A 15,607-nucleotide genomic window follows, 5' to 3' on the forward strand; every position below is an offset into this window, starting at 1 on the left:
GGCTGTTGGAATTCCACCTGCAGCACCCTAGTACTGGAGAGACCTGCCCATTGTCCTGCCTGGGCCTGGATCCCAGGGTTCCTGACCTCCTAGAGTTCATGATACCAGCGAAGGGTCCCACACATCACAGAAATAGTTGGAGGCACCTGTTTCTACAGGTGGTACTCTCCTGCTCACCTCTCTGCTGTCTTCCTTGTAGGCTTGCAGGACACCCAGCCGGGATACGGCAGGTGTTGAACTATTGATGTCATACTTCATCCAGCTGGGATTTGTGGAGAGTAGATTCTTCCCGCATACTCGCCAGATGGGGCTCTTGTTTACCTGGTAGGTGCCTGTGGTCTGCATGTCCTTTCCCAGGTTAGGACCCTTAGCACCTATCATAGATGACATTGAGACAGCAGACTCTGTGGTGGAAGGTAAATAAATTGGTATTTATTTATTTATTTATTTATTATTTATTCATTTTTTTTTGGTATTAGGGATTGAACTCAGGAGTATTTTGCCACTGAGGTAAATCCCCATCCCTTTCCTTTTATTTTTTATTTTGAGACAGGCCTCTCTAAGTTGCTTAGGGTCTCACTAAATTGCTGAGGCTGACCTCAAACATGAAATCCTCCTGCCTCACTCAGTCTCCCAAGTTGCTGGGATTACAGGCCTGTGCCTAGCTATTATTTAGTTCTGATGGGGACCCAAGGGAGGAAGGCCTTGAATGTTTCAAAATAAGTGAGCCAAGAAGAAGCTTTTTTTTCTTTTCTTTTCTTTTCTTTTTCTTTCTTTCTTTTTTTTTTTGTACCAAGGATTGAAGCCGAGGCACTTAACCACTGAGGCACATCACCAGCCCTTTTTTTATTTTTTATTTTGAGACAGGGTCTTGGTAAGTTGCTGAGGCTGACTTTGAACTTGTGATCAGAGAAGTGTTTTTTTTTTTTTTTTTCTTTTTTTTAATGCTCATTATGTCATTGGGGAAACAGCAGGGCTCTGAGTCAGTTTCTGTCTTAGAAGGGAGGGAATTGGGTTTTGTCCTAGCGGCAATCAAAAATAGATTTTAAAAAACTGAAATAGAATATCTGATTCTTTTCCATAATGACATTTTCAAAGATCAATATGGTTTCTCTACTTTGGAAAAACTGGGTCTCTTCTCTTAAGTATACATGCAGTGTGGGCTAAAGGGCGTGGTCAGCATAAAATTTTACCACAATGGATAGAATACGGCCAATGCCTTCCCTTTGGGAAGAACATGCAGATGACTTTGGAAAAAAGTGCGGTTGGCTTCCCATTTGAGTGAGAAGGCAATAGTGGCTTCTTTCTCGTCTTGAATTAAGAACAAGCTTCCTGCCTACCTCTTGATTTGAAGCATGAGTTTTAAAAAATCCTGAGCATAACTCCAGTTAGAATGGCAGCCATCAAGAAGGCAAACAATAATAAATGCTGGAGAGGATGTGCAGATAAAGGAACACAGTTACACTGTTGGTGGGATTGTGAATTAGTACAACCACTGTGGACATCAGTAGAGAGGTTCCTCAGAAGATTAGGAATAGGAGGCTGAAGCACGAGGATCTTGAGTTCATAGCCAGTCTCAGCAATTTACCGAGGCCCCAAGCAAGTCAGCAAGACCCTGTTTCTAAATAAAATATAAAAATGGGGCTGGGGATGTGGCTAAACGCCTCTGGGTTCATTCCCAGGTACAGAAAAAAAAAAAAAAGACAAGGAATGGAACCAGTACATAACCCAGCTGTACCACTCCTTGGTATTTAAAGGCATCTTACTATAGGGATACATGCACTCCCATGTTTATAGCAGCACAATTCACAATAGCCAAAGTATGGAACCAGCCTAGGTGTCATATATATATATATACACATACATACCATATTTTCTTTATCCATTCATCCACTGATGATATATATATATATATACACATACATACATATACACACAAGGGAGTTTATTCAACCATAAAGAAAAAATGAAATGATTTCATCTGCAGGAAAATGGATGGAACTTAAGAATATCATGCTCAGCAAAATAAGACTCAGAAGGCCAAGAGTCATATATTTTCTCTATGAGGAAGCTAGAGGGGATGAAATAAAAGAAAGGTGGAGGTTTGAGGATTGAAGGGTGATCAGTGGAGTAGAAGAGGGCTCAGAAGGAGGGAGGGAGGAAAGGGGGGAATACTGGGGAATGATATTGGTATTATTGTATTGTGTGCAGGTGTGAATGTGTGACAACGAACCCCACCATCATGTACAATTACAATACACCAATAAAAAAATATGGGGAAAAAAAATCCTGAGTCTTTTAAATTTCAGGAAGAATTATGAGGGGTTAGTGATTGCTGTCTATATTTCACTTAGGGAAAAGCCACATTTCTTTTCCTTCTTTTTTTTTTTTTTTTTTTTTTTTTTTTTTTGAGACATGGTCTCACTAGGTTATACAAGCTGGCCTCAAACTTGATGCCCTTGTCTCAGCCTTCTGAGTAGCTTGGTTATAGGCATGGGCATCCAATCGCTTATATGTACATTTAAAAATATATATTATTATTATTTTTATGTTCATAACCATATTGAGCAAAAAGTACAGTGTTTTCTCTGGATCCCTGGTTCTAATATGGGAACAGTGTCCCCACCACAGTGGTAGGTTTCTTATGCTAGATGATCATACCTTGACAATATATCATTATCACCCAGAGTTTACTTAGGGTTCATTCTGGGTGTTGTATAGTTTCTGGGTTTCGACAAATGCATGATGACATGCAGTCACCATTGTGGTATCCTGCAGAATAGTTTCACTGTCCTGAAAGTTCTCTGTGCTGTGCATATTTATTCTTCCCTCCTTCCTGACTCCTGTCAGCCACTGATCTTTTAAAATCTCCACAGTTTTGTCTTTCCTAGAATATCCAGATAGACTTTTTTCACTCAGTGATAAGTGCTTAAATTTACACCATGTCTTTTCATGGCCTGCTAGCTCATGTCCTTTTAGTGCTGAGTTATGTTCCACTGTCTGGATGTACCACAGTGCATTTATCCATTCACCTACTTGAAGGACATCGCAATTGAAAAGCCTTATTTTTGTTTGTGGCTGTGTAGTTCCATGGCTCTGTAATCAGTGTGATCAAATCTGTCATCTTGCTTGGGAACAAAAGCCCCATTGCACGTGCATTTTAAAATTTTATTCAATAAATGAATTTTGCCCATATTCACCCCAAAGTGGCATCAACTAGCCAAGTACTGTGTATTCCAGAATGTGTTTTCTTTTAAATAGGTATGACTCCCTCACCGGGGTCCCAGTCAGCCAGCAGAACTTGCTGCTGGAGAAGGCCAGCATTCTGTTTAACATCGGAGCCCTCTACACCCAGATTGGGACCCGGAGCAATCGGCAGACGCAAGCTGGACTGGAGAATGCTGTGGACGCCTTCCAGAGAGCTGCAGGTGTGTCTTTGCCAGGCACAGCTGTGACCCCACCAGGTTGGCACTAGGGTGCCCAGCTGAAGAGGGTCTGGGTTTCTCCCCAGAGCTATGCATGGTCTCACAAGCCTGAAAGGGGACCCGGCCGTGTTTAATACTGGTATAACTTCACATCAAGAGACCATTAGGTTCAGGCCATCATCTTAGTTTGGGATGTACACAGTGAGGACTTTGGTTAAGGATTCATCTTTTCCAAATGAATGGCCCCAGTGATGACACTGAGTAGCTGTTTCTTCTAACACTAACTATGTGGAAGAACAGAATCACTTTTCCCAATGAGTGAAAATGTGGGCTTTTTTATTTTTTTCTTTTATTAGGTGTACCTAATGCCTACAGTAGTCCCTCCTTGTCTGTTCAGGATATGTTCCAAGACTGATAGGAGATGCCAGTAGGTTCGGGTGGTTCAGATAGTATAGAACCCTATGTAACTCTGGTTTTCCTATATGTAAAGATATATGATAATATTATAATGAAGTTTAATTTATAGATTAGACGTAGTAAGGGGTTAACATTAATAATTAATAAATAGAACGAGTATAAAATATTGTCATAAAAGTTATTTGAATCTTATGAATTCTTCATTTCTGGAATTTCCCACTTAATATTTTTATACCACAATTAACTGAGTGTAACGGAAACCAAGGAAAGCAAAGCCTTGGATAAAGGAGGACTGTTATGTTACCCTCTGTGCTTTGTATCATTCTTATTCTGTCAAGTTCACCAGCCTGAAGTTGGTGCTCTCAGCCCTCTGCCAAGTGCTGTGTACTCTGCATCCTTAGTAGATCTGTTGCCTTCTACTGGGATTTTAAAAAATAATTTTTCCCCTTCTTTAACCTCTTAGCCTGAAATTTGTCCTGGTATGAACCAGATGCAGAATGGAGAAAAGCAACTTAGCACCAACCCCTAGAGGACGGGGATGCAGTGGGTGAGCCTGGTGCGGCTTCTATGCCTTCCTGGGGTCTGTGTGCTCCCCTCCAGCAGGGCCTGTATCTGGGGCAGACTCAACATGGGGATGGTGGGCAAAAATAGTAGCACGGTGTAGACCGCAGCATGATCCTCTGAGTCTGCCCAACAGGTTTTTGCTGTCTGTGCTGATCCCCTGTTCTGCTTTGGGGTGTAATCACCCCTACTCCATCCTCTCCCCCAACATAGAACCTTTCCGGATACTCACTCAGGAAGCCCTGTAACCCTGTGTAGGACCACAGCTTTGTCACTTAGACTTATGGAATTTCTTGCATTAAAATTATTGGTGTTTGGGGATGAGACGTGGGCGTGGAATTGTTTTAGTGTATGTCCTTCTCTGGACTCATCTTTCTCCCTGAGGTATCCCAAGCAGGCATACGTTGTGACCTGTCTCGAAGATTCTAGAGATAAAAAGACAGAATGAAGCTTAAACAGTGGTGACCGTGAGGGCAGCCCCAAGGGGGGCAAACAGGCTGCAGCAGGTGCCATCCCTCTGCAGGGCAGCAAAACCAGAGGGACCAGTTGGATGGGATTCATGTGGCAGATTATATTTCAGTTCCAAATTGTTCTCATGACAGTTCTCATGACAGTTCATTTCCTAAAGTATGAAGTCAGCTGAGGGCCGCAACATGAACGGTGTGTCCATTGGAGCACTCTGGGTTGTTCTTTCCTGAGGTCCTGCAGTAGGGAGGGCTCTGCGTTTCTGAATGACTCAGGTGTCATGGGTGAGCAAGTCCCCTTGGAGCTCCCTCATTCATTCCACCTGCTTTCAGCTGTCACCTCCATCACATGTCCAGTCACGGGCAGTTTCTCACAGTTGTCCCCAGTGAGAAGGGGAGGGAGGGAACCAACTGGTTTCCTTGGTGATATACATGTACATGTTTTGGAAGCAAATCAATTTTTAAAAACTGTGATAAAGTATACATATTTACTGTTTTGACCTTTTTTTAAAAAAAAAAAAATGCTGGGAGTTAATCCAAGGCCTTGTGCATGCACTGTAGTACTGAGCTACATCCCCAGCTCGCTTGCTCGCGCTCTCTCTCTCTCTCTCTCATATATATATATATATATATATATATATATATATATATATATAGACAGACCTTTGTTTTATTTATTTATATGTGGTGCTGAGAATCAAACCCAGTGCCTCATACATACCAGGCAAGTGCACTACCACTCAGCCACCGCCCCATTGACATCCCCAGCTCTTTTTAAATTTTATTTTGAGATAGGGGTTTCACTAAGTTGTCCAGGGTGCTCTCAAAATTGAGATCTTCTGGCCTCAGCCTCCCAAATAGCTGGGATTATTACGCATGAGCCACTATGCCTGGCTATAATTTTTAACCATTTTTCATTGTGGTAAAACATGCATAAGATAAAATTCACATTTTAATCTTTTTCTTTTTGGCACTGGGGGTTGAATCCAGAGGTGCTTTACCATTGAGCTATGTCCCCAACCCTTTTTAATTTTTGAGACAAGGTCTCACTGAGTTGCCTAGGGCCTCACTAAGTTGCTGAGGCTGACCTCAAACTTGTTGTGATCCTTATGCCTCAGTCTCCCAATGGCTGGATGACAGACATGCACCACTGTGCCCAGCCATTTTAACCATTTTTAAGTGTACTGTTCAGTGGTGTTAAGTACGTTCATATTGTTGCACAACTATCACCACCGTCCATCTCCAGGATGTTTCCATCATTCAGACTGAAGCTGTGTACCCATTAAATAATAACACTCTCTTCCTTCCCCCAGTTCTTATTAACCGGTACCCTCATTCTTTTTGTCTATACAAATGGGGACTATTCCAGGTACTTCATTAAATGAAATCAGATGATATTTGACCTTTTATGATTGGTTCATTTCACTTACCATAGTGTCTTCATTATGTTGTGGCTCGTGCCAGAATTTCATTCTTTTGACTTTGGAGTGGGTGCTAGGGTCAAATCCAGGATCTTGTGTATGCTAGGCAAGTGCTGTGCCCCTGAGTCACAGTTACACCCTTAGCCCTGCATTCCCATTTGGTTTTGCTTTTTTTTTTTTTTTTTGTGGTACTGGGTATTGAATCCCAGAGTGCTCTACCACTCAACTACGTCTCCAGCCCTCTTTATTTTTCATTTTGAAGGGTCTCGCTAAGTTGCTCAGACTATCCTTGAACTTCTGATCTTTCCTCAGCCTCCTGAGTTTTGGGGATTATAGGTGTGCACCACCTTGCCCAGGTCCTGATTCCTTTTTAAGGCTTGAAAAATATTCCATTGTATGTATTTACCACATTTCCCATACTTGTTCATCCATCAATGGGCATTTGGATTTCTTTTCTATCTTTTGACTATTGTAAATAATGCTTCTTTGAACATGGATATGTCAGTTGAGTCTCTGCTTTCAGTGTTTTTTTGGTTATAAATGTAGGTGTGATGTTGCTAGGTATATAGGAATCAGAGTTTTTAAAAATATGCTATAAAACATTAGTTTGTGTATTACACACATATAATACATATATATATATACACACACAGACATATACGTGTGTGTGTGTGTATTTTTCTCCCCACGCTGGGACTAGAACTTAAGGCCTTGTACATACTAGGCAACTGCTTTCTACCTCCAATCTCAATTTTATATTTTTGTTCTATCATTTTCTATAGCAGCATGGTAAAATAATATGATCCCCAACTAATAAGCAAAAAAAAAAAATTATGATTTTAGGTGTTTTAAGCTACCTGAAAGAGACATTCACGCATACTCCCAGTTATGACATGAGCCCCGCCATGCTCAGTGTGCTGGTCAAAATGATGCTTGCACAAGCCCAAGAAAGTGTGTTTGAGAAAATCAGCCTTCCCGGGATCCAGAACGAATTCTTCATGCTGGTTAAGGTGGCTCAGGAGGCTGCCAAGGTAAGGCTTCTCAGTTCCTGTGACTCTGGGGGGTGGGCAGAATCCATTGGTGCAGGTGCACTGGAAGTGGCGGGGGTTCCCACGGCAGCAGCTTGCCCACCACCAGGGCAGCGTGCCTGTCCCAGCTGAGGCTGCTGCCTTGTGTTTTCTTGGCAAGTATCAGTGTTTCAGATATGGATCATTGATTCCATCTGCAGCTTGGCCTAAAAACCAGCATAATGACAGTTGCTGATCCCTCTGTTAACTCTCAGGCTGACAGCAGCAGGAGTTGCTTGGCACTGAGCCCAAATTATGGAGCAGCCTCTGGCAGAGGCTCCTGTATAGATGAAAGGGATCTTTTTTCTGTACTTAGTTTCATGACGATCCTTGTGCTGGGCTCCCCCTTCCCATTTCCCTTCTGTTTCAGGTGGGAGAGGTCTACCAGCACCTGCATTCAGCCATGAGCCAGGCGCCAGTGAAAGAGAACATTCCCTACTCCTGGGCCAGCTTGGCCTGTGTGAAGGCCCACCACTACAGGGCCCTGGCCCACTACTTTGTCGCCACCCTCCTTATCGACCACCAGTGTAAGACTTGGAGGCTTCAGGGCTTGGGGCTTTGGTTGGAGGTTTGATCTTGCTGTCTCTGGGGGATTCTGAGCCAAGTGCAGCTGCCTTCCTGTCTGGAGATGCTCACAGGCTGAAGGCAGAGGATGGGCAGTACATATCGATCTAGATACCTGTCACAGGCCAGGGCAGCATTAGGGGGTTACAGACTTCTGCTGTAGGAGCAAAAGGAGTGGTTTAATTCTCTCTAGAATCAGGCAAGTAATTTTTCACCTGGAATTTACAATCTAAGGGGTGCCAACCACTCAGTTTTATTACTGGGTTTATATAACATTTTAAGGTAATATTTTTCTTTTTTTTTAAATGATGCTGGGGATTGAACCTAGGGCCTTGTGCATGTCAAGAAAGTGCTCTATCTCAGAGTTACACCCCTAGCCCTTCAGGGGGCAGTTTTGATCCAATTAGTACTATTCAGGACAGCCCCTGGAATAATTAAATGGACAGCCTCTGGAGCCAGACTACTTGGGTTCATATCTCAGTTCTGACACTAGCTGTATGACCTTGGACTAGTTACTTAACTGCTCAGTGCCTCAGTTTTCTCATCTGTAAAATGGAGATAGGAAGGGAAACTACGGGGCTGCTGTGAAAAAATAAGTGCCCGTATTCAAAGCTAAACCATGAACGTGTGAGCTGCTATTTCTAGTACGTAGTCTATTAGGTGGGAGAAGTTAGGTAAACAGATGGAAATACAGTGCTCCAGCAGTGGCTGTGAGGATATGAATGAGGCAGCAGCAGTCCTAAATGGCTCCTCAGAGTTAGTGATGTTTGTGGCTATTCCAGCTACACATAGAGGGAAAGAGCAAGCAGTGCCTGAGCATAGAAGCAGAGGCTACGAATGTGGAAGTGGTGTTGAGTGGCAGGTGAGGTTGGAGAGGGGTGTGGCCTCACCATAGGCATGGAGGACACCAGAGGTGTTTAGGGTGGGCAGCAACAGGGGCGGGACTGTGCCAGGAGGTTCCATGCAGCAGGTGACTTGGAGGAGATAGTGAGGGCTCAGGGCCCCATCATGAACTCCTGGAGTGTGGCTGGCACCAGGTGAGCAAAGGCCAAGGGGCTAGATTGCTTTGACTGTGTCTACAGGCAGAAAGGACACCCATAGCCACTAACGCCTGGTAAAATGGGAGATGAAAGGATCCTGGGGATGTGGTTGAAAGGGAAAATCTCTACATGGGGTGCGGCCCCATCTTCAGAGGCAGATGGGGATTTAACCTGGAGCTTAAATTGCAGTGAAGCCAGGCGCAGATGAGGACCACCAGGAGAAGTGCCTGTCCCAGCTCTATAACCACATGCCAGAGGGCTTGACACCCTTGGCCACACTGAAAAATGATCATCAGCGCCGACAGCTGGGTGCGTATGGGCCCTGTTCCTAGAACTGTGTCCAGCTTGCTGATAAGCAGCCCTGCTCATGAACAATCCTAGAAGAATCTCTAGGTGGGGGCTTGAAAGAGCAGGGTGTCCAGACTCACTGGAGCTACTCTGGATTCAGAAATTATGAGGTGCAACCCTCTAGTCTCAAAGGACTTTCAGAACTATGTTCTTATGCATTCCATAAATGCCCAGTTTACCCCCCATGGAACCAGAGCTTTGACTGTCTCCCAACACCACTGTGGCCCATGACATGGCCCTTTGCCATCCTAAGGTTGAAGGACACATTGTCAATTTTTTTATGCTTCACCAAGGGAAAGTAAGACTGGTAATGGATTGTCCTGGTTTTGTGTCTGTTTTGTGTCTCAGTGTGAATATCTCTTTCCCTGATGTCCTTCAGCACCCAAACCTTCCACCCACCCAAACACATGTAACTTCCCCTCTCTGGAGTTGTGATGTCAACTCCATCCCATTTGGTGCTTAGGCCAGAAACTTTGGGTTTACTCTGCATTCCTGCCTTTCTTTGTCACCTTACATTTGAATAGCAAACCTCATTAACTCTACCTAACAAACATTCCAAATCTGACTAATACCTTTTTTTTTTTTTGGTGCTAGGGATTGAACCCAAGGGTGCTTAATCACTGAGCCACATCCCCAGTCCTTTTTACTTTTTATTAAGAGACAGGGTCTTGCTGAATTGCTTAAGGCCTCACTAAGTTGCTGAGGCTGGCTTTGAACTCGAGATCCTCCTGCCTCTGCTACTATAGTGAGTCACAGGGATTATAGGCATGCACCATCACACCCAATCTAACTAGTTCTTATCCTCCCACCTTGGTCAAAGCCACATGCCGATAGTGCTTACCTAACAAACATTGGCTTGATTAAACTCCACCCAACTCTATGAGATAGGTCTGGTGGGCTTCCCACTTTACTATTGAGGAAACAGAGGCTCAGAATGGTTATACCACTTGCCTTGCTCATAGCTAGTCTCCTTGCTTCCCTCTGTTCACAGAGGCTGGTTACTTCAGTCCTCTGCTTACACCCTGATGGGTTCCCATCTTGCCCACGGTAGGAAGAGTAAGAGTCTTTATCCTGATTCATAAGGTCAGGCACGACCTGGCCCCTGCTCTTCTCTCTCATTCTCTACCCTTCTCTCCTATTCCCCATTCCCTTCAGCTATATCCTCAATTCCTGTTGTCCCCCCCACCCTTTTTTTTGGGGGGGGGGTGCTGGGTATCAAACCCAGGGCCTTGTGCATGCAAGGCAAGCACTCTACCAAATGAGCTATATCCCCAGCCCTCCTGTTGTCCTTGAAAGGTAAGTGAGCTCCTGCCCCAGAGTCTTTGTACCTACTGTTCCTTCTTTCAGGAATGCTTTTTATATCATTTCCTTCAGGGCTCTGCTCAGAAGTTACCTTACAAACAAAAATAATTTTAAAAACAAAACAAGTTTATCCAAAAAGCCTTCCTTGATCACCCATCACAGAATAGGTCCCATTCCCAATCTTCTAGCACGACTGCCTACCTTGCTTCACTTTTCTTCATAACCTCATGACCACAGATCCACCACATGTATCTTTGTTCCTTAATTATCTGTCTTCAACTAATAGCATGTAACTTCATGAATGCAAGGGCAAATTTTTGTTCATTGTTTTATCTGTACACCTAGAATACCCAGTCAGTGTTTGTCGAGTGAACCCTTAATAGACATAAATGAGCATTTACACTTATATCTCAGTGGGGGTGGGGCTCAGCTGTCAACGAGATCCTTTAGAAAGGAGAATGTTTGCCTTTTGGGCTGATCCTTGGGTCCTTTGTGTCTCTGTGATATATTCATGTTGGTGGTGGCTTTCTGCCTACAGGAAAATGCCATCTGCGCAGAGCTGTCACTCACCACAAGGAGTCTGTGAGGGAGGCCAGTCTGTGCAAGAAGCTCCGTGACATCCAGGTACTTCAGGAGGTGCTGTCTGCCGCACATCAGCGCTCTCGACTCAAGTACAGTCAGTACCAAGAGGACGATGATCTTCTGAACTTGATCGATGCTCCTGATATTGTTTGTGAGTGTCTAGAACTATGTGCCTGTGTCTGCTGTGTAGACTGTGCCCTGCACGGGAAACCAGGGTGCCTGGCTAAATGCAGCATGTATGTGCTCACCCTTCAGAGATTACACAAGCTCTCACTGTGTGGTGGGCCCTGGAGGGACTGAGTGTTGCTCCTGCATGGCCTTTTCACTTCCTAGTTCCCCCTCCAGGGGCTTCTTCATGATCTCCACCCTCAGGCATCTCTTTAGCCCCTGTCTCCTCTCCTGACCCTCAACCCTCATCCATTTGCACTGGATTGCCTGCCATCTTGGTCCTGTTTTTGCCTCCTTAAGCTCTCCTTCTTCATCCCCTTGGCTGATGGTTATTCTTGCCTAGTCTCACCATAGACACCTCCAAGCCTCTAGGTATCTGCTCTTCCTTGTTTTCCTTCTCTAGACACACACCTATGTCCCCCCCACCCCCCGCCTTATTTTTTTTTTGCAATAGTGGAAATTGAATCCCGGGTCTTACACACACTAGGCAAGCACTTTACCACTGAGCTATCTCCCCAGTCCTTTTTATTTTTTATTTTGAGACAGCGTCTCACTAAGTTGCTGAGGTTGGCTTTGAACTTGTAACCCTCCTGCCTCAGCCTCCTGAGTAGGTGGGATTACAGACAGGCACTGTTGTGTCAGCTCTAGACCCCTTTCCATTAGGTCTCAGGACCTCCTTTGTGTTTTCAGCTGTCACTCTAGTCAGGAGACCCTTGGAACTTTACACCCTTCACAGTTTCCTACTCACCCACATTTCCAGCTGCCTTCTAGGAAACTGCATTTTACTCTCTTTTACTTTCAGCTCCCTAGTTTGAGAGCTAAATGCATCATAATTTCCTCTCCTGGGCTTCCTGATATCCCCTTTATTTTTCATCTTTTATCACCACCAGAATTTCTAAAAATCTCCCAGGTGATGTGCACAGCGATGGCTTAGGAATATACACATAGCTGAACCAGACAAATGTTGCTGTCCTCCTCGGGCAGTTGGCGGTCACTTCTGCCCAAGATGGTAGGGAATGGGAAGGCCTCCCTCCAGTGATGGCTTTGCTGTGAGAAATGACTAGGGTCTTTCCTTTAGGTGGGGGATGGTCGGCGGCCCATTTTGGGGAACCCCATTGTCCATCCCCTCCTGAGTACAGAAAAAAAACTAACTCAAACTCAGTTTCTCCTACTACATGCTCACAGCACGGATTACTCCTGACACTAGATATGTGCAGGTTTGTTCACACTCCAAACGAACAATCAGTTCTGCAGCAGGTGCCGGCTGGGTGTCCTCTGATCCAGTTCAGTACTGATACTGTCTACCCAGAGATAGCATCAGATCTCTCAGGTTGAAAACTTGGACGCCAGGATTATCCCTGCCCCACCTCAGATGGCAATTATAAACATCACATTTATAAACATCACGTTGTTTTACCTGTATTTCCCACAACTCTTCTTCAATTAATTTAACTACAGCCAGGAACAGTAGCACCTGCTCTTCAGTTATTCAGGCAGTCTGAGGCTAGAGGATCACAATTTTGAGGACAGCCTCAGCAACATAGAAAGAACCTATCTCAAAAAATAATAATAATAATTTGTTACAACAGCTCACAGAACAGAACTCAAGGAAACCCTTAATTATACTGTTTAGTTTGAAGGATATTACAAAGGATGCAGATGAAGAGATGCGTAGGCTGAGGTCTGGGGGAAGGGATGCAGATCTTCTGTGCCCTCTCCAAGTGTACCACCCTCCAGGAACGTCCATGGGTTCTCCTACCCAGGAACTCTCTTATTCCTGTCCTTTGGGGTTTTATGGAGAATTTCTTTGCAGAGGCATGATTGAAACATGGACAACCTTGTGGAAATGTGACTGGACACAAAAGGTGTGATCTAATGCTCAGAGGCTGGGTGGGGAGACCCAGCAAGGCCTGTCAGTTCAGCAGTCTGCTTGGCCTCTTTACACCACATGCCTCTCTTAGGGGCAAGATCCGGACTCCTTGAATGAAACAGGTCTTGTGACCTACTATCAGAGGTCAGAGAATTTCTCTATGGCAGCTTGTAGACAGCTTTCTTAGGAGAAGATAAGAGTTTTTATGATTTGCCTTGGGGAAGAGAGATTCTAGTTTCTGTGGCCTGCCTTGGGAAGGGAGTTGTGAGCTAAGGACCATGGTCAAAGCCAAAAAATGTTTATCATTATATCACCTCCTCTTTCCCACACCTCTGTTCTCCATCTCTGGGGATCCCTCCTGATATTCAGGGACCAGCTATTAGAGACAGGGTCCTGCTCAAGCCAGAATCCTCGGCTCCTCTGTAATAATGTTAGTTGTTGTCTGTTGAATGTTTGAGGTCTACCAGGCATGACAGTTGGCCCCGTTTGTATACATTCTATTTCATCCGTCTTCCACTGCTGTGAGGGAGGTACTAATTACTGCGTTGTATTAAAGATGAGAAAGTAAAGGCCTAGGGAGATCCAAGTTCTTGCCCAGGTCACCCACCTGATGGAATAGCACTCAGGGATTCTCCTAGGAGGTAGAGACTTAAATTCCACAGAGGGAGGGAGATAGGCAGCTCTATTGATGGCAATGCTGCCTGCCCCCCCCCACCTTTGTTTTTACTTCCTGTGGTGCTAGAATGGAACTCAGGGCCTCGGGCATGCTAGGCAAGTGCTCTGCCACTGAGCTAAACCACCAACCCAAGCACCCTTGTAGCAGATGAGCAGCCTGCCTGAGCCCAGCACTGTGTTAAGGATTTGCAAGAAGCCCCAGGGCATCATATGGATAGCAGGGTATGATACGCCCTGGTGGGACCTAGATTTTCTTTTCATACTGTTGTTCACGTGTATTTAGCCTTCTCTGGGAGCCTTTGTTAGAAACCAACTAGCTTTCCAGTAAGGCTGGGCCTGAGCCTGCCTAAGGTCACTGGTGAAGATTTGTAGATAATGATGGATGTGACTGGGGCAAGGTCACTGCCCACTTCCGAATCCTCACATCACATAATTAATGATGAAATCAGGAAGCACACTGTTCCCAGGACTGTGTTCTGAGACACAGTTTGCTTCTCTGTAGGGTTTATGAATGCTGAAGGAATTGCACCAGAGTATCAATAAGCTCCTGGGGGAGGAAGGATGTGTCTGGTCATCACTCCTCTGTCCCAGCCCTGAATGGGTTATAGCTCAAAGCAGGTGCCCCGGTGGGAGGCACAGTCACCTGGGGCCAGGGGTTGAGACCCGTTACATGTTTTGTACTACTTATCTAAGCCAATGGGAGAGACTGAGAGGGAGAGAAAGTGGTGCTTCCCCTTCCCTTCTGAGGGAAGACTGGAGACCTGAGTTTTCGAGGATTCACTTTCTTTTTTTTTTTTTTTTTCTATTTGTTTTTATGTGGTGCTGAGAATTGAACCCAGTGGCTCACACATGCTAGGCAAGTGCTCTACCACTGAGCCACAACCCCAGCCCTCAAGGATTCACTTTCCATGATAGAAACATTTATCCTTTCATTTTCAATCTTCTTTTCTAGCTAAAACTGAGCAAGAGGTTGAGATCATATTGCCCCAGTTCTCCAAGGTGACAACAACAGACTTCTTCCAGAAGCTGGTATGTTGGACATTTATTTTAAAGGAAATAGCTTTTAAATTTTGGTATGTATTGTCTTAGTCTGTCCAGGCCATTATAACAAGATACCATAAACCCAGTAGCTTATAATCAAGAGAAACTTAAGTCTCCTTAGTTCTGGCAGCCGGCAAGTCCAGGATCAAGGCACTGGCTGATTCAGGGTCTGATGAGGCCTGCTTTCTGGTTCTTGGTTGACATCTTCTTGCTGTGTCTTCAGATGATAGGAGATGATAGGAGAGGAGAATGAGCTCCCTAAAACCTACTTACAAGGGCAACAGTCCCTTTAATGAGGGCTCCCCACTCATGACCTAATCACGTCTTCAAAAGGCCCCACCTCCTAATAATCATATTGATTAGATTTCAACATACAAATTTTTGGAAAGACACAAACATTTAGAAAATAGCATTCCTTAAGAGCTAGTTTTAGATATTTTAGAATTTTATATTAGAAGTTTTATTTAAGGTAATTCCTAAAAGCTAATTTTATTTAAAATATATTGGCTATGTTAGAAAAAAAAATGGCAATTAATGTTTGTATATGAGTGTGATAGCACATATAGCCCCTGAACAAAGCCAAAGGAAATCTTCAAGGACAACATTCCTTTTAGCTTTCAAATGTATGATTCAGAGCTGGGCACGGTAGAATACACCTGTAG

At 44.4% G+C, this 15,607-nt stretch overlaps 1 protein-coding gene across 2 annotated transcripts in view; it reads left to right on the forward strand.

Annotated features, from left to right (window-relative positions):
* Rhpn2 (rhophilin Rho GTPase binding protein 2) overlaps nucleotides 1–15,607 on the forward strand; it is a 64,203-nt gene that overhangs the window by 39,976 nt on the left and 8,620 nt on the right. For both annotated transcript variants that reach the window (XM_046447954.2, XM_058580437.1), the window contains exons 6-12: nucleotides 200–324; nucleotides 3,262–3,428; nucleotides 7,132–7,319; nucleotides 7,726–7,882; nucleotides 9,149–9,268; nucleotides 11,148–11,342; nucleotides 14,857–14,933. In XM_046447954.2, coding sequence (XP_046303910.1) covers nucleotides 200–324; nucleotides 3,262–3,428; nucleotides 7,132–7,319; nucleotides 7,726–7,882; nucleotides 9,149–9,268; nucleotides 11,148–11,342; nucleotides 14,857–14,933 — 1,029 coding nt within the window. The remainder of the gene's footprint in view (nucleotides 1–199; nucleotides 325–3,261; nucleotides 3,429–7,131; nucleotides 7,320–7,725; nucleotides 7,883–9,148; nucleotides 9,269–11,147; nucleotides 11,343–14,856; nucleotides 14,934–15,607) is intronic.

The sequence above is a fragment of the Marmota monax genome, unplaced genomic scaffold (genome assembly GCF_021218885.2).
Source record: "Marmota monax isolate L192 unplaced genomic scaffold, Marmota_monax_Labrador192_F-V1.1 WCK01_AAM20220418_F8-fsc00101, whole genome shotgun sequence".
NCBI classification, from domain to species: domain Eukaryota; kingdom Metazoa; phylum Chordata; class Mammalia; order Rodentia; family Sciuridae; genus Marmota; species Marmota monax.